Consider the following 22,816-nt stretch of genomic DNA (forward strand, 5'->3'; position numbering starts at 1 on the left):
ACCTTGAGCCACAACTCAGTCACAGGACTACACAGAGCTGCAAGGGAGGGAAATGTCAACTCACTTCTGGGCAGTTCAATTACAGGAGATGAAGGGGCGAATGGATATTGGGGGCAGCTCCCATTCTGTGCCCCATGTCTCCAACCGTCTACAGTACCTCTGTGGGGAAACGGGGGGGAGGCAGAGATGAAAAGATGCTTCATATTTCCTCTTACAGCTGTGCCCTGCTTCATTTATCTACTTTAGGAATGTGTTCATGCATTATTTACATACTTTTTTTGAAGATAAAGAAGGGTGGAAAAAGAGGGAGGAGGAGGAGGCGGGGGAACTGGTGCCAGGGCTGGATAGAGTAGAAGGCACTAGTGAAGATGATGGAAAGGATACTGCCCTAAAGGTGGGCAGAAGGCCAGGAGAGTAAGTCCTCATAGAAGCAAAGAGGAGAGAACATTTCAAAAAGCAGGATGCCAACTCCCCTGAAATTTCTAAAATGTCAATGAAGATGAATAGAAACTACTTTACTAGGTAGAAGTCACCAGGGACCCTGACAAGACCAGTTTTCCTTGTGAGATGGAGGTATAAGCCAAATGGAAGTGAATTGAGGAATAAAATGCACGAGAAACAGAACCAAATATATATGAAAGCTTGCTGTTGATAGAGAAGCTATTTCAGATCAACGGAGAGGAAACACACACTTCAATAAAGGATGCTGAGACAATCGGCTCTTCAAAATCATGTGTACTTCTGATCCTGAGCTCCTATCATATGCAAACATTTACGCCAAATAAATTAACGAAAATGTAAAATATAAAATTTTCAAATTGGAAAACTATATCTAGTAGATATACATAGATTTACTAAAAGTGAAGAACGCAAACAGGATACACATCCAATTCTTGCCTGGAAAGAGGGAGAAAGGGAAATAGAGCGAGGTGGAAGTCATAAAGAGGACTTGAATTTTGCCAGGTTTTCACCTGAAGGAACTATGGCAGTTAACATTTGTAAATTCTAAGTAGTAAGAAGAAATTTTATTATACTACCGTTTGATCTTTGACATATTTAAACATTTCTTAATGCCAAAAAATCCAATAAGAAAAAAGGAGGCGGACAAAAATGTAGGTTAGTTTTTTTAAAAAAATTAAATAGCATAACATAGTATGGAATTGAACAGAAAAATCTTAGCATGCATTCCATGAGTAATGTTTCATAAAACATTTGTTCCCATTTTATATGTGTGTTTGTGTGTGACTATGTGTGTGCAGGTGCCTGTGTTTGGGTGTGTATGCTTGTGCGAGAGTGTATGTGTGCATTGGGCTGCTTTATAGATATATATTTCCTACTGTGGGTCATAGTCAAAAAAATCCGAAAGCTGAATATAGACAAGTTTTTCAAGCCGGTTAGCTATAAAAGGAAGCAGACCAATGAAACTGCAGCTGAGAAGATTCGTGTTGTTAAGGAAAGTTCTTGATTTGTTTTGCCTTTGTCTTATTTTAAGTCTATAGATACTGGGCTGATGCAAGATAAATCAGTAGGGAAGCGGAGTTTGGTGATTCAGTCTGGGTGGGGGGCATGAAAATGAGAAGAGGAGTGAGTGGATGGTGCAGTCAGACATCCAGCAGGCTCTGCTGAGCACTGATTAAATACACAGGTATGATAGTGTGTGTGTGCATGCATATGGGAGAGGGTGCAGAAAAATGCACAAGATGCATTCCCATCCCTTGCACTCCATGCCATGGCTGGAAGTCTGTGTGATGTGATGCACAGTCTTTGACACAAAGTCTGTGTTATGGCAGCCACACAGAGCAGGCCAGCCAACAGGCAGGCAAGACTGGGCGGTAACAGTGTGCAAGTTGGAGCTTAGGCAAAAGACAAGGGGTAGAAGTGACCTAAGGGGAGAAGCCTTCTTACGGGACATGGACTTTCGGTTAGACTTGGGGATAGGCACTGAATGGGGGCAAAAAGCAAGATGGCATTTGGGAAAAATGGTATTTCCTTGCAGAGGGGATATGGGAGGAAGAAGAATTGGGTCTTGGGAAAGGAGAGCAGAGGGGAGATAGACCCTGGGCTTTGGATTCCAGTCTGGAGAAGGGGACTGGGATGCGAAGATGGAACTCTCTTACTCAAGGCCAAGTTACAAGTAGACAGAATAATAACATTTACATAACATTTACTGCATACTAGGTACTAGTCTACACAAACTACACGTATTTAGTTCCAAGTTATTCCTCATAACAACCTTACAGGGTAGGTTCTATTTAATATATTTATTTATACTGACAGTGAAACAGAGGCACAAAGTGTGAAGGAGTTTGCTTGCTGGAGGTCACACAACTGGCAACTGGCAAGCAGAGCTTCAGACCTAAGCAGTCTTGCTCCAGAGGCTCTGCACTTGCTAATGTGTGCCACCTCTAACAGTGAACTGCTTTACGGTAGACAGCACTTAGTAGGTATTCAGGAAATGGTTGAATTACAAAAGGAAGGGCATGATTTGGAGAAAAAAAAAAAAAAACATCCCTACTCTGTCCTTCTATTGTGCCTCAATTTTTTGCAATTTAGCCTGAGTTACGCCCACAAGTCATTCATTGAGAATCCACTATGTTCAAGTCATGTTACTGAAGTCAGTGAAAACACTGCCTATTAATACTTCTGTGACAAAGATTCTTGTGACCTGACTGAGAAGGGTAGCAGGAGGCAGTTAGATCCAAACTTCTTTGATTTTGGACTAACTTGTAAGTTGAAAGACACTGTCAAAGAGGCAGTTGTTATGTGAGAAAAGAAGACAGAAATGTCTTAGTTCACATCTTAGCTTTGTCATTCACTGCTGTGTATGCCTTGGCCGAGTTATTTAATTTTTTAGACCTCAGTGTCTCCATAAATAAAATAGCAGCATATTGGTAGTGGTCTAAGACAAGGAGAAAAATAGATCAGATTGTTTAATTGGCACTCCATGACCATATTTTGATCCATCAATTAGCATTGAAGAAGCTCCCACATTTATCTTTTTTATTTTTATGTTTTATTTTTGAGACAGAGTCTTGCTCTGTCACCCAGGCTGGAGTATAGTGGTGCAATCTCGGCTCACTGCAAGCTCTGCCTCCCTGGTTCAAGTGATTCTCCTGCCTCAGCCTCCCAAGTAGCTGGAATTACAGGTTTCTGCCACCATGCCCAGCTAATTTTTGTATTTCTAGTAGAGATGAGGTTTCACCATATTGGCCAGGCTGGTCTTGAACACTTGACCTCAGGTGATCCACCCACCTCAGCCTCCCAAAGTGCTGGGATTACAGGCATGAGCCACCACACCTGGCCTTACCTTGAAATAGGAGGAGAAACAAACATAGACCAACCTGTCAACAAGTAGCTCACATAGGATGCAAAGGCCTATAGTTAGTGGCATCGTGTCTTCATCAGGGGATCATGCCTGCAACTCAGGTTCTATGGCATAGCTTATCATGTTCTGCAGGTAGACCATTCCATGCTCATTACTGTAGAGATTTATTCTGTGCTTTCCTACAACCTCTCATAATCAGTCCCTACCACCTTTCAAGGTCAGTTCCCACTGGGAAAGGAAAGGTTTTCTTTTTACATTCTTTCCAAGTTTTCTGCCTGCCAATATTCCTTGGAGCCATAATAGTTCTCCTACCACTTCCAGCTGCCCTGAGAGCCACCACTAACTTCTTTGCTCATGACCACACTGGGATCTGGGACCCCATTTCTCAGTAGGATACTGCTACCTCTCTATAGGCATCAGTGGAGGAGTGAAAATGGACCAGGTCATGTTTCCCATACTGCCTTGTTCCTGTATTCTCCTACTCAACCTTCCTTGGCATTTTGGCTTTGGAGCTGGTTGCTTTATGGTGGCAAGGTGGCTGCTGCAGCTCCAACCATCACTTCTTCATATGACAGCATCCAAAATGGGACGCAAAAGGGACAATGGCAAAGGGAACTTCTTGCATGAGTCTCTTTTATTTTGGAGGAAAGTCCTTCCCAGAATCCTCCTTATGTCTCTCATTGGACACAACTGGATTCTTGCTATGTATAGACCAATCACAATACCATAATCAGACCAATCATGGTTTATTCTCTGTCGCTGGGCACACTGATGCTTGAACAAACCTGGGGTACTCTTAGTCAGAAGGGTAGGGTGGCTGTTGTGTAAACAACCACCAGATGCCTCTTCCGAGACATCTAAGATAAGTTCCTTACGCAATTAGCCAATTTTCCTCCTCAAACCCATCCCATCATCATATTTGGCCCCCTTTCAAAACAGCCTTCTTAAGGCATTAACCGGCTTGAAGCCTTCCATCAACTTTTTGGAAAACTTGACCCCTTTCCCCTAGGGAATGTTCTAATTTCAGTTGTATCTACTTCCCCTCCTGTTTCAATTATTACCCCCACCCAAGCTCACATGGAATGGAAGGTAAAGAAGAGGTGTCCACATGACAAGTGAGGTGGTTGGGTGCTCCGAGTACAGGGAGACTTTTGATGCCCCAAATTCTTTGTTTTTTTCAGAGAGAGTCTCGCTCTATCACCCAGGCTGGAGTGCAGTGGGTGATCTCGGCTTGCTGCAACTTCTGCCTCCTGGGTTCAAGCTATTTTCCTACCTCAGCCTCCTGTGTAGCTGGGATTACAGGTGTGTGCCACCACACTTGGCTAATTTTTGTATTTTTAGTAGAGATGGGTTTTCATCATGTTGGCCAGGCTGGTCTTAAACTCCTGATCTCAAGTGATCCACCTGCCTTGGCCTCTCAAAGTGCTGGGATTATAGGCATGAACCACTGCACCTGGCCTAATGTCCTAAATTCTTCAGTGAAGTCCAGGAAGAGTGCTTCCAAATCTAGTCTTCACAAGTGGGAGTTCATCTCTTCGTTCTCCCAACTATCTTGTTAGTAGATGTTGAATCAAATTTCATCAAACACACACACACACACACACACACACACACACACACCCCTCTATCCTAATGACAGACACTAATTCTCAGAGGCAGTGAAGTTTAAAGTAGTGGTCATTCCAGTTTTATAGCTCATAAGTCAGAAACATAAACAAACTAGTGGTCATAAAGGATAATGGCTCCAGGAGCCAGACAGGTGCCAACAATTAGCAAAGGGAGCCTGTACTACTGGGAGCTCTGATGAGCCCAAGGATGCAGGCCCTACTGAATAGGACAATTTCTGCTCATGTTAGCTGATTGTTTTCAGGTTGGAATGAAGACTAGATTGCCTGGTTTTTAAGAGAATTTCCAGAAATCTGGAATTTAAGTGCAATTTCCCAATTAAAGAAATTTGTGAGTAAAAATATCTGTGAGTCACAGCAGGACATTAAGCCACCAGTTTTTAAGCCCTTGTCTAACCCATAATAAGGAAGAGAAATATGTTCTCATTTGGCAACACCTCCTCTCTCATAATGAAATCTCTGTAATATTATGCAGGCCTGTACCGTGCCTTTCCTTCATCTCGCCAACTCTTTTCAAATGGTCCTCTTTATGCCTGCCTGGCAAAAGAAAGTGGCCTGTGGCTGAGCAGTATGGTTTGGCATAGTAGCACCTTTAGCCTTTATTTGTCACAATGACTCACGGGTTTTTGTTTTATTCAATTATCTTATGATACGTAGCCACCATTGTTCTTGTTGATGCTCGGGTCTCTCAGATCTGGCCAGGGATGCCCCTTTAAGCTGGATCCTGTGTTCTCCACTGTTTTTGTTTGTTTGTTCTTAGCACCTCCATGTTTTCTGATACAAGATGTTCAGGCTTGCCTTGTAATTTTTCTGTCAAATATCTGGAATCAGCCACTTCTCCAAGAAGTTCAGGTTTTTAAAATTAGAGAATGGCATTTAGAAATCACGGTGTGGTGGCTGTGATCATTTGTACCATAATATCATTGCTTCTATGCTCTTTCAGGGAACAGACTTATAGCTATCATCTCTCTGTCTATCTGGAGCAAGAGGGAGGTCTTACTGGTAATCTTTACTTTAATACAGCAATGTGGTGTTCTTCCTTTGTTCTCATTCCATATGTTTTCTCCCTTCTCTCTTAGTGAATGAGAATTATTATTCCCCCAGACAATATATTTGCTTTCACTTTCCTTAGTCACAAATAGTGCTGGAATTACTACATCAATACTATGACCATCAACACATCTACAAAGCAAAGCACAAGATTATATTCCATTAAAATTATATTCCACTAAATTATTAAAGTTCAATTTGATATACAGTTAGGTCTTTTATCTGTTGGTGTTGACATTTAAGATACCTTTCCACCCTTGCTGATTAACTTTATTTTCCATGCACATTCTGTAGAGTTCCCTCTCTGAACTTCCTTGCACTCAACTTCCCTTCATCTTACTCCCTCCTCATCCCCTCTTTCTTTTTCTGCCAGACTGAGTCCTTTAAACTTCTGAGCTTCCTTCTACCTCTCTCTTTCTTTGTTCGCTGTCCTTATTGCATTTCCTCATAGGAGCCTAGTTCTGTCCTAGGGACTAGATCTGTATCATGGAGTCAGCCATGCCTCCAGCTCTCATTTCATGTGGAAGAGATGCAGGGCCACAGCCATCACAGCAGAGTGGGGGGGCACTCTGTAACAGGGAAGCACAGGACTGCTGGGAGAACAGAGGGGGCACTTCTCACCCCATGGTTGGGGGGCGGCTTGCACTCCTTAGCATGCTCTCACGCTACAGGAAGAAGAGATATTTCCTTGAGTTTTTCCTTTCATGAAGCACCATTAATAATACTCTAGCCATAGAGTCGCTGAGAGGATTAAATGAGATAGTACATATTAATTGCTTAGCACAGTGCCTGGCACAGGAAAGGAGTGCTACACAGGTTGGGTATTACTATGTTATTAGTTCTTCGAATAAGCTTTCTACCCCTTGCTCTTGCTCAGCTCCCACTGTTTTGGTTTTGTTTTTTTTTTTGAGACAGGGTCTCACTCTGTCACGCATGTTGGAGTGCAGTGGCACGATCACGGCTCACTGCAACCTTCATCTCTCAGGCTCAAGCGGTCTTCCAGCCTCAGCCTCCTGAGTAGCTGGGACTACAGGTGCACATCACTGTGCCCAGCTAGTATTTTTTTAATTTTTAGTAGAGACGAGGGCTCGCTATGTTGTCCAGGCTGGTCTCGAACTCCTGGCCTCAAGCAGTCCTCCCACCTCTGTCTCCCAAAGTGCTGGGATTACAGGCATGAGTCACATGCTCGGCCTCAGCTCCCTCTTGAACACCAACAATTCTTAGATTTGGTCTTTTGAGTTACTTTTGTAGATCTTAGATTTGTTTTTTTGAGTTACTTTTGTAGATCTTGTTGGCGGTCTTCATTCCCTTCAGTTATTTTTTTTTCCTTTCTTTCCTCTGCCTGTATTTTCAAATAGCCAGTCTTCAAGCTCACTGATTCTTTCCTCTGTTTGTTTCCCTCTGCTGTTGAGAGTCTATAGAGTTCATCAGCAAATGAATTTCAGCGATTCAGCAAATGAACGTCTCAGTTTCAAGATTTGTTTGATTTTTAAAATTACTTTAATATTCTGTTAACTTTGATAAGTTTCTGAATTGCGCTTGTGTGCTATCTCGGAGATCACTGAGTTTCCTTAAAACTGCTATTTTGAATTCTTGGTCAGGGAGCTCACCAATCGCCATGTCGTTAGGGCCAGTCACTGGATTTTTGCTTTGTCCCTTGGCGTAGTTCATGGTCTCCTGCTTGCTGGTGGTTTTTGCGGGTATACGTCTGTGTCTTTACAATGAAGGATTATTTATTCCAGTTTTCTCTGTCTGTCTTGTTTGGGTTTCTATGGGACATGCTTACCTAGCGAAGCTTCGCGGCCAGGTCGTTTCCTCTTTTTCGGCTCTAGGTGGCGCCCTAAGCCCAGGTTCGCTTCGTCTCCAGTAAAAGAAGGGAGCGCTGCCTGTTCCAAATAGGGGAGGTCTCAAAAGGGTTATCCTGGCAGTGTGGGAAGGCTGGCTGCGGGTTTGCGCCCAGGGCATCAGAGGAACGTACCTTCTACAGCATGGTGCTGCGGAACAGCCGCTCCGATGCGGCGTCTCCTTTGGCCGAGTTACGGGGCAGAGTTTCCGGGCTGGGGGTGGCCCTCGCCTCCCTTTGTCTCCGACTGTGCTCAGGGATGTCGCTCCCTTCAGTCACAGCCACATCCACTGCGGTAAGGCAAAGACCAGGTCTCCTGCCAGGCGACCCGCGAAGGTGGGGGAGTTGGCGCACCCCCTTAGTTTCAATCGTTCCAGTGTAGAAACCGTGCGTTGGGGAGAGATTCCGCAGGATCGGTGCCAGGCCGAATGTGGATGGGCGGAGGTGTCCTGAACACGGAAGTCCCCTTCCCCCACCATCTGCCCGGAGGTTTTCCTCTCTTCTGTGGCCCTGGAACCGTCTCATCCTCAGACTCGACCTCTGGGTTGCTGCTGGTGTGGATCTGGGCGCTGAGTATTTGTTTCTGGTTGTCCGAGGGAGGGAGATTGCAGGCAGCTTGCCTGACGCTGCCATTGCGGGACTGGAACTCTCCACGCTGCGAGTATTGCTGCACGGTGCGCCACGCCCTCCACGGAGCCACACTTGCCGCGGTGCTGTTCCAGGCCAGGAAGAGCTCCGACGGCACGATTTTGGGTTTTCCCTCAACTACTCAGAACGTTCCCACATCGGTGTCGATACGCACATGTATTCAATTTTGCCGACGCCACAACCATTCTTGCTTCTGGTAACGCTCTTCGGTTTTTCTTTAGCAACCCTGCCCCCCGCTTCTGGGTCTGTGTGGTCTGGGTGTATCTGATGATCTCCGTACCCCAGCTCAACGAATGGGCATACAACCCAGGCACACGAATCCACACCAGGACCCACTAGGTGATAATCTGCAGGGCCCGGTGCAGATGAAAATGCAGGGCTCCTTGTTCGAAAAGTATTAAGAATGACAAAGCTTTGCCCAGAAGTTCATGCCTGTAATCCCAGCACCTTGGGAGGCTGAGGTGGGAGGATGGCTTGAGCCCAGGACTTTGAGGCTGCAGTGAGCCGAGATTGGGCCATTGCACTGAAGCCTGGGTGACAGAGAGTAAGACTCTTTCTCTTTTTCTTTTCTTTCTGAGACAAAGTCTCACTTCGTCACCCAGGCTGGAGTGCAGTGGCACGATCTCAGCTCACTGCAACCTCCACCTCCCAGGTTCAAATGATTCTCCTGCCTCAGCCTCCCGAGTAGCTGGAATTACAGGTGGCTGCCAACATGTCCGGCTAATTTTTTTTGTGTGTGTATTTTTAGTAGAGACAGGGTTTCATTGCATTGGCCAGGCTGGTCTCGAACTCCTGACCTCAGGTGATCCACCCGCTTTGGCCTCCCAAAGTGCTGGGATTACAGGTGTCAGCCACCATGCCTAGCCCCTTTCTCTTAAAAAATAAAAGGAAGAAGAAGTGTTCCACTGAAAAAGTGACCAGAGCCAAGAGGCTCAGAAGCTGTAAATGAACCCAAAAAACCCTCCAAGCTTCTCCATCACTGTGGTGCCTGAGGCAGGTCCAGCGCTCACTTGGGATACAGAGCAAAGAAAAGTCAAGGAAGCAAGGGGACGGGTCAGCAGTGAGGGAGGGCTCACTGACATGTTGCCTTTGCTTCACACCTGACCGTCCTGAGCCCACAGACAGGGAGTGATTCCCCACAGGGAATGCAGCAAGTTCATGGAAATGTCTAAACTGAAACCCAGGTCCCCTAGCAGCAATCCCATCACAGGAAACTACAGTGGTCTTTACTAGACAGGAGGCCAGAAACAAATTCCAGCCTGGCAAGATCTGGGCAACTGCTATGGTTTGAATATGTCCCTCAAAGTCTGTGTGTTGGAAATACAATCCCCAATGCAACAGTGTTGGGAGGTGGGACCTTTGAGAGGTGATTAGGTCATGATGGCTCTGCCCTCATGAGTGGCTTAAGGCTGTTATCGAGAGAGTGGGTTGTGGGTTATTTTTTGCAAAAGTGAGTCCCTTATAAAAGGATGAGTTCAGTCGCCTCACCCTCTTGCTCTCTCTCTTACTTTTCTGCCTTCTGCCATGGGATGATGCAGCAAGAAGGTCCTTGCCCAGCATTCAGGCGCCTTGACCATAGACTTCTCACCCTCCTCAAGAAATAAACATCTGTTCATTATAAATTACCCAGTCTCAGGTATTCTGTTATTGCAGCATAAAACAAAGACAGTGACCTTTTAAAAACAGCTGTGATAACGATTGTAGTTCAGATAGGAAGAGTTGACGGTGGCTGCTAATGTCAGGGTTCAGAAAACGATATCCCGAAGTATGGTGTCTTGGCATGCTGAGTGCTTTGAACTGAATGACACTGAAAGGGTTTCATAAACAAAGTCTCTTTCTGTCCTTTTTCCTTTTTCTTCTGCTAACCTTTCTCCTCCAAGTCAGGCCATAAATACTAGAATTCCTTTTCCCCAAAGCCAGCCATAAAACCTAGAAATATGACTTTAACTTTCCCCTGCCTTTCTGTGTAAGAGCTGGCCATAAAGAAATTATCTGACCTACCTTGTCTGATAGCAGATAATAAGACCCTTATTCCAGAAAGGACCTTGCCCCATACCAGGGAGGAAGGAACACCACGCAGAGAGGCCAAGAAGAATCTGTACAGTCGGGTCTTGCAAGGTTTCCCCACTCAGCCTATTAGCATTAGATCATACCCTTTCTGTCCAATCAGCCAATCACATTTCTACATGGCTGTGCAATCTTCCTGGGGTCTAAGGCTAAAAACAGAGAGTTTTCTCTTGAGTTTTTAGGTCTTTATTCTGAAAGCTCCTGTGTCACATAAAACTTTAAGTAAATTTGTTATGCTTTTCTCTTGCTAACTTGTCTTTTGTTATAGGAGTGTCATTCGTGAGTCTTATGATGGGTGAAGAAAGGTATCATACCTTTCCACCCCTACACTGAGAAGGACACTTATAGCGTCAACTACAGGTCAATATTGTCATGTCTATTTTACAGATTTGCAAGCTGAGCTCAGAGAGAGCTGCGCCATTTGCCCAGGGTCACAGCTTGCAAACAGTGGAGCCCTGATTTGACTCTAGAGCCTGTGGGCCTAACTGCTCCCCTAGTTGCCTGGGAAGGGAAGTTAGAGCACCTGGATTCTTATTCTGGCAGCATCATTAGCTCAGGGTCCATTCTGAGACAGTTTCCCTTCCTAAGTGTCATTATACCTTCCGGGCCTCACCTGCAAGGCCGAGGCAGAATTCCAGTGAGGTCATGGATGTGAATGCATAGCCAGCAGTGGCTGGTAGGGGTGCAGGCTGGTATAGGAGCAAGACTCCACGCTTGCTGGCAGGGCCTGGGTTCAAATCCTTACTCTGTCTCTGATTAGCAAGACCTTGCCCAAGTCCCTTGATCAATCATGAGAGAGATGATGACACCAAACGCACACGATTGTTATGCAGATCACATGGTCCACGAAGGCAGGCTGCTTGGCTTAAGAAGATGCCTGACACACATCAATTCCTTCTCCTATCTCCTTTATAGAGAATGTAGCTTCATTCTCCAAGCATGAGGTAGAGGGAAAAATAGTATACTCGACCTTCTGAGGGTCCTTTTGATTTTATTTTGAGACAGAGTCTCGCTCTGTCGCCTAGGCTGGAGTGTAGTGGCTCAATCTTGGCTCACTGCAACCTCTGCCTCCTGGGCTCAAGCGATTCTCCTGCCTCAGTCTCCCAAGTAGCTGGGATTATAAGCATGCACCACCACACCTGGCTAATTTTTGTATTTTTAGTAGAGATGGGGTTTCGCTGTGATGGCCGGGCCGGTCTCAAACTCCTGACCTCAGGTGATCCACTGGCCTCGGCCTCCTAAAGTGTTGGGATTACAGGTGTGAGCCACCACACCAGGGACCAATCCTTTTAAAAATACTCTACCTAAATCTGAGAGAGAGCTGAATTTACTGCTTTGCAGGTCCACCCGGAAAGTCAGGGCCTGCCTGAGAATGGCATTGCTTGGACTTTGCTGCCCTCTTGTGGCCACTGTGAGGTCGAAAGCGCTGCCCCTAATTGCGGACCTGGAATATAGGAGTTGGGGGAGGCCTGTATTCCTGATTCTCCACCCCAGGACATTCTGATCCAGCAGCAGTAGGAGAGGTTCTGGGTCACTGGCGATAAGCCACATTAAGGGACCATTGAACTAGTCCCATCCCTCATTAGAGAGGAAGACTATGTCCCTGAGAGTGGATAGGACTTCTCTAAGAGTAGCAGCTAGGGTAGGCTAAGCAACTCAGGTCTCCAGACCTCAACACCCTTTCCACTATCTCCCCTGCCCAAGGCAATCCTGCCAGGTGAACAAACCTCCTGAGACATCTGGACCCACCTGTCACCCAGGGCGAGGATTCGTCCGCTGCTTCAGTCAGGTCGTTCTCCAGCCTTTGTGTGAACTCCAGTGGTGACCGGGCGCTCAGTATCCAATTAAAGCAGCCTATTCCTGTGGCCCTTAGGACGTTTTCCTTTGTATGGGGTCCTGATGTGCCTGTCTGCATCCTCCCCGATTGGGCCTAATTCTGGCCTCAGAGGCTCTGCAGCTCCGTCCTCTGACTCCTGCAAAGACTGCAGAGGCAAGCAGTCAGAGCTGGGAGGATGAAGAAGACGGAGTCAGTGTTTCATGGCGTCTGGCACATATGATGCATCACCTTCCTCAATCCTGCAAGACAGAGTGGGTACTTAAGAGGAAACTGAGGCTTAGGGGAGTGGCATTAACTTGTCCAAGCTTACACATCAGTTAGTGTCAAGGTGGACAAAGTGTCCTCAATTTATGGATTCAGGAACTGACCTACTGCTGAGAATTCACTCATTCACTCACTAATTCAGCAGTGAGTTAGTGATGGGGTGGAGGCCAAAGCCAGTGCTCAAGGGCAGCATTCTCAGCTGCACTGCAGCTTTCACTGGGTATGGTGGCCAGGTGGGCAGCCTGGGGTCGTGTTTACTTTCTAAAAACCTTCTGGTGCACAAAACAAAGACATATAGCTCAAAGATCTCCAACAAAGCAAACACTTGTGTCACCACCACCTGTCTTGGTCTGTTAAGGATGCTATAACAGAAATACCATAAACTGGGGGGCTTTTAAACAACAGAAATTTTTTTCTTCCATCAAGGCACCAGCAGACCTGGCGTCTGGTGAAGGATTGCTCTCTGGTTCATCGGTGGCTTCTCCGCTCCGTGTCCTCACACGGTGGAAGGGACCAGCTAGCTCTGTGCCTTCTTTTTGAACCGCACTAATCTCATTTATGACAGTGGATTCCTCATGACCTAATCACCCCGTAAGGGCCCATTTCCTCATATTAACACGTTGGGATTTAGGTTTCATTGTATAAATTTTGAAGGGATACAAACACTCAGACCGTAGCACCACCCAAGTCAAGAAGGAGGACACGTGCCAGCATGCCAAAGCACCTTTCCACCCCTCCCAACTGCTGCCCCTCCCTTCTTGCTTTCCTTTATATTTCTATGACCTAAGCCTGCACTCACTCCTGAAGGCTATTGTGAACTTTATAGGTGTGGAATCATACATTTGGCATCAGTTTGTGTCTGGTGGTTTTTACTCAACATTTACTCAACATTCATCCACACACATTTTCACTGTGGGGTGATAGTGACGGATCACAATTTGTCTACTGTCAGCAGACATGTGGGTTGTTTCCAGTTTTTGTAATTATGAATAGTGCTGCTATGAACATTTGTGTCTATGTTTCTTGGCCCATATATGTATGCTTTTCTGTTGGATAAATGATTGTGCTGGTTTCCTGGGGCTACCATAACTAAGTACCACCCCCAAGGTGACTTCACACAATGGAAGCTTATTCTCTTGAGGTTCTGGATGACGGAGGTCTGAAGTCAGGGTGTCAGCAGGGCTGTGCTCCCTCTGAGACTCTGGGTAGCATCCTTGCTTCTACCTGACTCCTTTCTGTGCCTCCATTTTCCCATGGCATTCATCTCTTTTTTTTTTTTTTTTTTGAGACAGAGTCTCGCTGTCACCCAGGCTGGAGTGCAGTGGTGCGATCTCAGCTCACTGCAGGCTCCGACCCCCAGGGTTCACGCCATTCTCCTGCCTCAGCCTCCCGAGTAGCTGGGACTACAGGCGCCTGCCACCTCGCCCGGCTAATTTTTTGTATTTTTAGTAGAGACGGGGTTTCACTGTGTTAGCCAGGATGGTCTCGATCTCCTGGCCTCGTGATCCGCCCGCCTCAGCCTCCCAAAGTGCTGGGATTACAGGCGTGAGCCACCGCAGCCGGCATTCATCTCTTGGATCTTCACATTGTCTTCTTATGAGGAAACTAGTCAGATGAGATAAAAGGCCTACCCTACTCTAGTGAGGCCCCATCTTAATTAATTACACCTGCAACCACTCCGTTCCCTAAAGCCACATTCCGTGCTGGGGTTTAGGACTTCAACCTGTCTTTTTGGGGGACACAGCTTAACCTATAACAATAACTAAGAGGAATTGCCGAGTTGTCTTAGCAGATCCTGAGAAATGAGTTGAGTGCAGATCATTTGTGCTGTGGTGCCAGGAAGCATGGCTGAGGGTAGGGCCGGGACTAGGCTCTCCTGAGACAAGTGAGGCGAGTGGGTGCAAAATTTAAAGAGGACTCCCAGGGCTGCACCCTCGGTGCCTGACTCAACTCATCATCGTTCCAGCTCTGAGGGAGGGAGGAGGAAAACATGACAAGGAAGGGAGAAATTCCAACTGAGTTTCCTTCATTTTGACTGTGGGTGACGTGGGGTTCAGTCCCACTGGAGATCCTCTAATGCACCTTGTGGAGGGTGCCTCCCATGCCTCCCACTTGTCCCACAGATGGATGGGAAAGCTGGGCACGGGCTGCCCCTGGGCCACTAAGTCCCTAGTACTTGTGGGCCGCTCTGCCCCGGGGCTGGACAAGCTTCTGCGGCACTGGAGAAAGGTCCCAGGTAGAGAAGCAGAGAGACACAGGTGCTTGAGATGGACCACTGTGCGTGTGCCAGGAGTTGACCACTGGAAGTTCGGGTGAAGTCAGGCTGAAAGGGTACAAATTAAGGATTTTTTTTTTTTTTTTTTTGAGACAGAGTCTCACTCTGTCACCCAGGCTGGACTACAATGACGCAGTCTCAACTCACTGCAACCTCCGCCTCCCAGGTTCAAGCGATTCTCCTGCCTCAGCCTCCCAAGTAGCTGGGATTACAGGAGCCTGCCACCACGCCTAATTTTTGTATTTTTAGTAGAGATAGGGTTTCACCACGTTGGCCAGGCTGGTCTCGAACTGCTGACCTCGTGATCTGCCCACCTCGGCCTCCCAAAGTGCTGGGATTACAGGCATGAGCCACTGGGCCTGGCCCAAATTAAGGAATTATTGATGTCTGCTACAACCCATCTGTTATACGCCAGACACATGTATTCCAGCTATTGGGCATTCAACAATAAATTATGACAGGCACAGTGGCTGACACCTGTAACCTCAGCACTTTGGGAGGCTGAGGCTGGAGGATCACTTGAGGCCAGGAGTTTGACATCAGCCAGGGCAACATAGTGAGACCCCATCTCTACACAAATATTTTTTAAAAATTAGCTGGGGCCAGGCGTGGTGGCTTACACCTGTATTCCCAGCAATTTGGGAGGCCGAGGCAGGCAGATCACTTGAGGATGGTAGTTCCAGACCAACCTGGCCAACATGGCAAAACCCCATCTCTACTAAAAATGCAAAAAATTAGCTGGGCGTGGTGGCATGCACCTGTAATCCCAGCTACTTGGGAGGCTGAGCCAAAACAATCACTTGAACCTGGGAGGCAGAGGTTGCAGTGAGCCAAGATCACACCACTGCACTCCAGCCTGGGCGACAGAGTGAGACTCCATCTCAAAAAAAAAAAAAATTAGCTGAGTTTAGTGGTGTGTGTCTGTGGTCCCAGCTACTCAGGAGGCTGGGGCAGGAGGATCGATTGAGCCCAGGAGATGAAGGCTGCAATGAGCTATAATCACACCACTGCACTCAAGCCTGGGTGACAGAGTAAGACCCAGTCTCCAAAACAAAAACCAACAAACAGCAAATAATGGCTGACAGTTGAAATTTTATACTGTTTCCTAGACGACAGTGCTCTAACACAAAATGTCTTTCCTGAGCTGGTGCCTTAGTTATACTAACCTTTAAGAGGGCAGTCCAACCTTCGGCTTTAGAGTAAAAACCAGCGGATCCCATTGTCATGTGTTCTTTGTCACATTTTCTTCGCTTCTGAGACATTATTCATGATTCCATATAGCAAAGCAAGTGTGTGTTGGGTTTATTTCGGGGATGTCTATCTTGTTCTTTTTAACTATTTGTCAATTCTTATGCCAATAGCACAAGGTCTTAATGACCTTTATAATAAGTCTTGATTTTTGGTAGAAAAATTTCTCTCTTCTTGTTTTTCTTCATTGGCTATGCTTCACCTGTTGCATTTCCATGTAAGTTTTAGAATCATTTTGTCAATTCTGTAAAAACCCCGTTGGGCTTTTAAATGAGATTGCATCAAATCTATAGTCCATCTTGCAGGGATTGATGTGTTCACAACATGTATTCTAACTCAAAAGCATAATATTTTCCTACTTTTATTTGGGGTTTAATTTCTCTCAACAATGTTTAATAGGTTTCTTTATACAAGTCTTGCACACCTTATATTGCTTTTATTCTGCGGTATTTGATATTTTTGCTCTTAAATTGTTTTTTTTTTTTTTTTTTTTTTTTTTTTTTTTTTTTTTTTTTTTTTTTTTTTTTTTTTTTTTTTTTTTTTGAGACGGAGTCTCGCTCAGTCCCCAGGCTGGAGTGCAGAGGTGCGATCTTGGCTCACTGCAAGCTCCGCCTCCCGGATTCACGCCATTCTCCTGCCTCAGCCTCCTGAGTAGCTGGAACTACAGGCACCCGCCACCACATCTGGCTAATTTTTTCTATTTTTTTTTAGCAGAGAAGGGGTTTCACCGCGTTAGCCAGGATGGTCTCCATCTCCTGACCCCGTGATCCGCCCGCCTCGGCCTCCCAAAGTGCTGGGATTACAGGCGTGAGCCACCGTGCCCGGCCTAAATTGGTATTCTTAAAAATTTAAAACTTCTGGCTGCATATAGATGTTCAACTGATTTTTATGTACTGACTTTGAAAACTTAGTTACCTTATTATTTCTAATAACTTACCGGTGAATTCTGTTGCATAATCTAAGTACAAAGTGTTACCTGTGAATAAAGACTGTTGAATTTCTTCCTTTTCCAATCCTCATAATTTATTTTTCTTGTTTCTCTGTATTGACCCAGGATCTCTACCACAATATTCAGTGGTGGTAAGAGACATCTTTATCCGCTTCTTCATCTGCAAGGAAAAACATTTAACATCTTACCATTAAATATGATGCTTTATATAGTTCTTGCTTTTAAATATTTTTTTCCTTGCAAATTTTATTTCAGACACGGTGAATACAGCTCTGTGGGAAACCCTGAGGCACAGTACTCAACAAGACATACCTGAACCCCTGATCCACAGAAACTGTTAGAAAATGTTCTGCTGTAAGCTGCCAAATTTGGGGTTGTTACACAGCTATAAACAGCTAATGCAGAAGGGATGTGTAATCCTCCATCAAAGTCCAACCTGATTGTAGCTTAGCATAGCAGAAAAGGCATGGGTTTTGAATCAGATATACCAAGAATTCCATTTCTAGTATGTATTAATTTAACATTACTCAGCCTCAGTTTTCTTAACTGTAAAATGGAGATAATTACACTACCTCTTAGAGGTGCTGTAATTATACATGGTAGAGTGAAATTTTCTGTACGTCTGGTACCCAGTGAGTACACAAATGCAGTTCCTGTCCTTCCCCCTTTTTTTTTTTTTTTTTTTTGACAGAGTCTTGCTCTGTTGCCCAGGCTGGAGTGCAGTGACGCGATTCTTGGCTCACTGCAACCTCCGCCTCCTTGGTTCAAGCAATTCTCGTGCCTCGGCCTCCTGAGTAGCTGGGACTACAGGCACGTGCCACCACGCCTGGCTAATTTTTTGTATTTTTAGTAGAGACGGGGTTTCACCATGTTGCCCAGGCTGGTCTCGAACTCCTGGGCTCAGATAATCCACCTGCCTGGGCCTCCCAAAGTGTTGGGATTACAAGCATGAGCCACCGCACCTGGCTCTTCCCTGCTCTTTAAAAAGCCATCTGTCCACCATGCCCTTTATGTATGCTGATCATACTTCCTAGGTAACCTCAGAATATATCACAGAGCAATGGGATAGAATGTTTGACATGGAATCTTGGAATTCAGGACATCTAGTTGTCAAACTTGTACTACCCCTCCTTTATTATTTTTTAGACAGGGATTAAAACTGCCTATGCTGAATATCTGGATTCTTTACCTCCTCCCCTGGTTTGGCAACTGTTGTATGTTAAGAGTTAGACACTTCGTGTCGTGAGCAGTTGAGCCAGCCATGTGGGATCAATTTCACTGTGAACCCACAGGGCTCCAAACCCTGCCTTTTTTGTTGTTGCTATTCAAAGTGAATGCTGAGATGTAAGGTCATCTCCCACTGCCTGTGTCTGCTATGGATGTGAGCTGTAATGTGGCAGGAGGCCCCCAAGATTAGAAGGCAGCCTGGCAAGGCAGGACAGTCAGAAGATGGGGCTGAAACTTCAACTCACTTCTTGGCTATAGGTTCCTTGGCATGTCATTTTTGCTTTTTCACTTGTAAAATGGGAGTAAGAATACCTCTCTGGCATCATTTTGCATTATATTGAGTATTTGGGAAAGCATTTGGAAATCAGTAGGTACTCAATACATTAAAAAAAATCCTTGTCATGCCAAGGGGTCGACTTAGGGGGCTGGCTGGACACTGATGTTGCTTGCCACTCAATGTGTGGTCCAGGCACTAGAGCACTGGTATTGCCTAGGAGTTTGTTAGAAATTGAGGATCCAATAGATCCCTGGTGATTCATAAAGTCTGACAGGATCTGAAATTCAACAGTTCTAACAAGCTCCACAGGAGTGGCAAAAAGACCTGAGACACTGAGAAGATGTGGGATATTGATGGCATACTAGCCAAGATGGGTTTGCAAAGGTTTTGGGTTTTCCCTGCATTTGCTGCATCCAGATAAGACTGACTTGCTCTTAGCATGAAATGAAACTCCTATGAGGACTTGCTCTAGCACAGACAAGCCAAACCACTAATCTGAATAAATAAGCATCAATTTTATTGAATCATGAATAATTTAAGACTGGTACAATCATCAGCTTTATTCTCTATGACATGGGGCATGATGTCCAGCAGATCATTGGCAAATCCAAAAACCTCATGACAAATGAAAATTAAATAGGTAGGAAGAGAGAGAGAGGAGGGGAGGAGGAAGGGGAGGGAGGATGGAAACATACCGTACACAAAATACTCAATTCCTAGTTTTCTCTTTAAAAATGGCTAGAAAAAATTCATCAAAATGCAGCACTTTAATCAATTATTTACAATTTCTATGTTACAATGAAAAAATGTACATCTTACAGAACATATTTCATAAACTGCTCCACTGGAAACAACTACATCAAAACAGCAAACCTTCCATTTAATATCCACAAAGCTGGATTATTTTTCCTTTTTGAAGTAGATTCGCCATAATCAAATTTGAATACAGAGAATTTTGAAGTTTAAGCATCAAACAATGAAGTAAAAGTCCCCAAGATACAACAAAGATCTAGGCAAGTCTTGTTCCTGTCCCACTCCCACCCCACCCCTAATGAAACTTAAAAGGTATTCCCATTTCAATTATGGCCTGTATTATTCTTGGCAGTTTGGGAAGAGAACTTTTGGCTTCCATTGGTAACTCAACATAAATGTTGCATAGAATTTATATACTTCAAAATTGGCCTAACTGTAGAAAAGGCAAAATGGAAGCATTTCCGATAGAGCCCTAAATGAGTACAAAGTCACTTTGTAAAAGGTGAGTGACACTAAAGTAAAAACATGACCAAAATAAGAAATGTGCATATTAGACAACCCTGCTTCCCGAAACTTTAGGAAGGACATGGAGTTGTGAGTCACACAAGGGCTATGCTACTTGAAGTCAATGTTCACCAATCAGGCAGCACCAGGTACAGAAGTCTTAGTTCTGAACCTGGACCCAGTGGGAGGGAAGTCTGTGGGAAAGGGGAGAAGAGAATGACAAGAGAGCATGTCATATTAAAAAAAGGTTTCAAACAATATTGGCAGGTGTCTACTCACAAGGTGATTGGAAAACTGCCCACGAGGAGAAGTCAACTTTACCTCCTCCCAAATTCACAGTACGCGAGTGTAGGGTCATTGCTGGGAGACAAATTGTCTGAGGAGGGCCACCCTTCAGGTTTACCAGAAGTCTTAGGGTTTGGCCCCCCTGGTCACAGGCTAAATATATGGTTTGAAAGTTTTATTAAAAACAAAAACAGAACAAGACACACTCACACCCAGATGACTAATGAAGGCTAAGCAGAATAGTCTTGAGTTTGCTGAAATTTAAGCAGGGATAGTGTTGAAAAGTTTTCCTTTCACTAGTGGGACACATTCCCCTTTTCTTTTCAAAGAGGAAGAACATGGTGTCATCCAATGTGAAGTGAGCAGTTTCGGGTCAAACTCTTACAGTAAGAAACAAAAAAAGATGCCAAGAGACAAACCTTCAGAAATAGAAATGCAAAAGATGGAATAAAAACCCTGATCATTAAAACAGAGACACCTTCACTGGTGTCCAATAAGGATTCTCTTTATAAAACAGAAACAAACAACTCAAAAATTTACCATACTTTGTAATGAAAATACCAGTATGTTGAAGACACAGCAGATTGGGTTTCTATTAGAGCAAGTATCAGCAAGGTCACGTAGACTTGTAGAAACTTTTGCCTTCTCCTGCACCAGACAGATCATTGTCCAGTTGGGTTGTCAGCTGGAGACTGATAAGAACCTAAAAAATTGATCTTTTTTTTTTTCGTTTTCCCATGGTCACGCATCCACACAAATGAGTCTTTTGGATGAGAAAAGTCACAGCAACTTGAGTTCTCCTAATGAATAGATGACTTTTTAGCCCTGTTTGTTTCAATGGGGAAAACAATGACAAAAAAACAAACCCCAGGCAGGCATGACACTTACGTAAAATGAACACAGTTAGTACAAAACCAGTAAGGCATCACTTTGGGAAGGTCAGCACCGAAGAGGTCAGGCAAGGCTCGTCCAGACGGGGCTTCTGGGAGGGAGTGACCCTCACCCTTGTTGAGCTGCGTCATGTTGGTTCTGAGGAAAGTGCAAGTCTTTTGCGGGGTGACCGCGTCACCCCACCGGAAGCTGGGGCGGGGACGCTGGAGGTGTTGGTGTGTGTTCTAAACCCTCAAGGACGAGAAGGGAAGGCAAGGTCCATGGCTCACCCACATGTCGAGGACCAGGTCCTCATCCATTTTAAAGGACACAGATACCCCCGGCCCTAGCAGGAGGAGGCGAGTGTGTAGGACTGTGAGGATGGACAACTAAAAACCAAAACCGAGCAGGACCAAACCAAAACTCAACTCCTGCGGTTCTTACTTTCACCAAAGGATTGATTCTGACCAAGAGGGGAAGGGGGGGAAAAAATCTTCAAAAATCAATGCATCAGAAAGGAAGAAACTCAACCTCATTTTCAAAAGGTAATCTGTTCTCCAAAGTAGAACAAGTCTCACTATACACAGTGTTTGCAGAAAAAAAAAACCTGATTCATTCATATATCAGAAGGAAACAGACACATGCTGTTCTGCACTGACAGCCACATCCACTCACTCACACTCTCACTCTGTCACTCCCTCTCACGAATATTAATCAGAGGCTGATGGACCTGAATGGGGTGGTTTGATTGGAACAGGCAAAATACCTCTCGGGTAAGGAAAGCACCATTTAAAAAACATGAAAGCACGGTTTATTTTCTCCTAAGGTTTCCCTGTGTCGTAGCTCTGTAGTGCGTTGAACGTGACCAAACCAAGCACCCTGGTTAGCACCAGTTCTCCCGGTGGCCGGCTGTGCGGGAGGGCGGGTGGCGTGGCTCCGAGACCCAGTCTGGAGGGTCTGTGCTGAGAGGAAGCTGTGCTTCTCTGTGTTTCCGACTTTACTCCAGTCTCTTCTGTCTCTGGGAAGCTCATGGCAGGATGCTGTTTGGTTTCAGAGCTTCATGTGGGTTCTATTTTTGTTTTTTTCTCTCCCTCTGTCTCTCTCTTTTCATTTCAACGGCGATGATCCTTTCCCGAGAAGTATCTTCAGTGTCTTAGGGAGGTCACAGCAACAAGGCAAAACAATAATTAAAGTACAACAGAAGGTAGTGCAGTTCTCCCTGTGGAAGGAAGCGGTCCGCAGGCAGCTGGCCCGGGATGCCTGCACCCAGGTCGAGGCTGAAGGACGAGGGGTCTCGGTGTTCCCGCAGCTCTAAGGCTGTGGCTGGGGGCTGGCTCAGGAAGTCACCTTCAGGGTGATGTGGGGGATGCAGGTGGAATGCGGTGAGGAGAAGAGGAGGGCGCTGGGCTCCGAGCCCCTGTCACAGAGTGGACTCCAAAGAGGAGTCCAAGATGTCATCGTGATGGCTGTTGCTGTTGGAGTCGCTGTCGTAGCTCTGGGGGCTGGAGTAGTTGGCTGCCTCCTGCAGCCTCATCAGCATGTTCATCTAGGGGAAGAGTGGAGAAGCATGAGCTGCTTTCTGTCTAGTTGGCCGCCCACCCTGGACTCCTAGAAGGTCACGCCACCTCCTCCAGACTCACCTGGGGTAACAGCCCACAGTGGAGGCGGTGGACAAGAACATGGACTTTGGGCCAGGCTTCCAGGGTTCAAATCCCAGCTTCACCAATTACTAGCTGCATGACTTTGAGCACGTTACTTAACCTCTTTAT

General features: G+C 45.6%; 1 protein-coding gene and 2 long non-coding RNA genes across 10 annotated transcripts in view; 1 reads left to right on the plus strand and 2 right to left on the minus strand.

Moving 5' to 3' along the window:
* The window catches only part of LOC129484331 (uncharacterized), a 70,515-nt gene extending 57,921 nt beyond the window's left edge, over window positions 1–12,594 (minus strand). The window contains exon 1 of the long non-coding RNA XR_008658411.2: window positions 12,308–12,594. This is a non-coding gene — a long non-coding RNA (uncharacterized lncRNA). The remainder of the gene's footprint in view (window positions 1–12,307) is intronic.
* Window positions 8,418–10,116, plus strand: LOC134736941 (uncharacterized). The gene is made up of 2 exons (XR_010121447.1): window positions 8,418–8,687; window positions 10,030–10,116. It is a non-coding gene; the product is annotated as an uncharacterized lncRNA (long non-coding RNA).
* Window positions 12,595–19,131: 6,537 nt separating the features above from the next.
* NAV2 (neuron navigator 2) overlaps window positions 19,132–22,816 on the minus strand; it is a 782,645-nt gene continuing 778,960 nt past the window's right edge. For all 8 annotated transcript variants that reach the window (XM_055282148.2, XM_055282147.1, XM_055282146.1 and 5 more), the window contains one exon: window positions 19,132–22,593. In XM_055282148.2, the coding sequence (XP_055138123.1) occupies window positions 22,468–22,593 (126 nt within the window). In that variant the 3' untranslated portion in view covers window positions 19,132–22,467. The remainder of the gene's footprint in view (window positions 22,594–22,816) is intronic.

Source organism: Symphalangus syndactylus, chromosome 6 (assembly GCF_028878055.3).
Source record: "Symphalangus syndactylus isolate Jambi chromosome 6, NHGRI_mSymSyn1-v2.1_pri, whole genome shotgun sequence".
NCBI lineage: Eukaryota > Metazoa > Chordata > Mammalia > Primates > Hylobatidae > Symphalangus > Symphalangus syndactylus.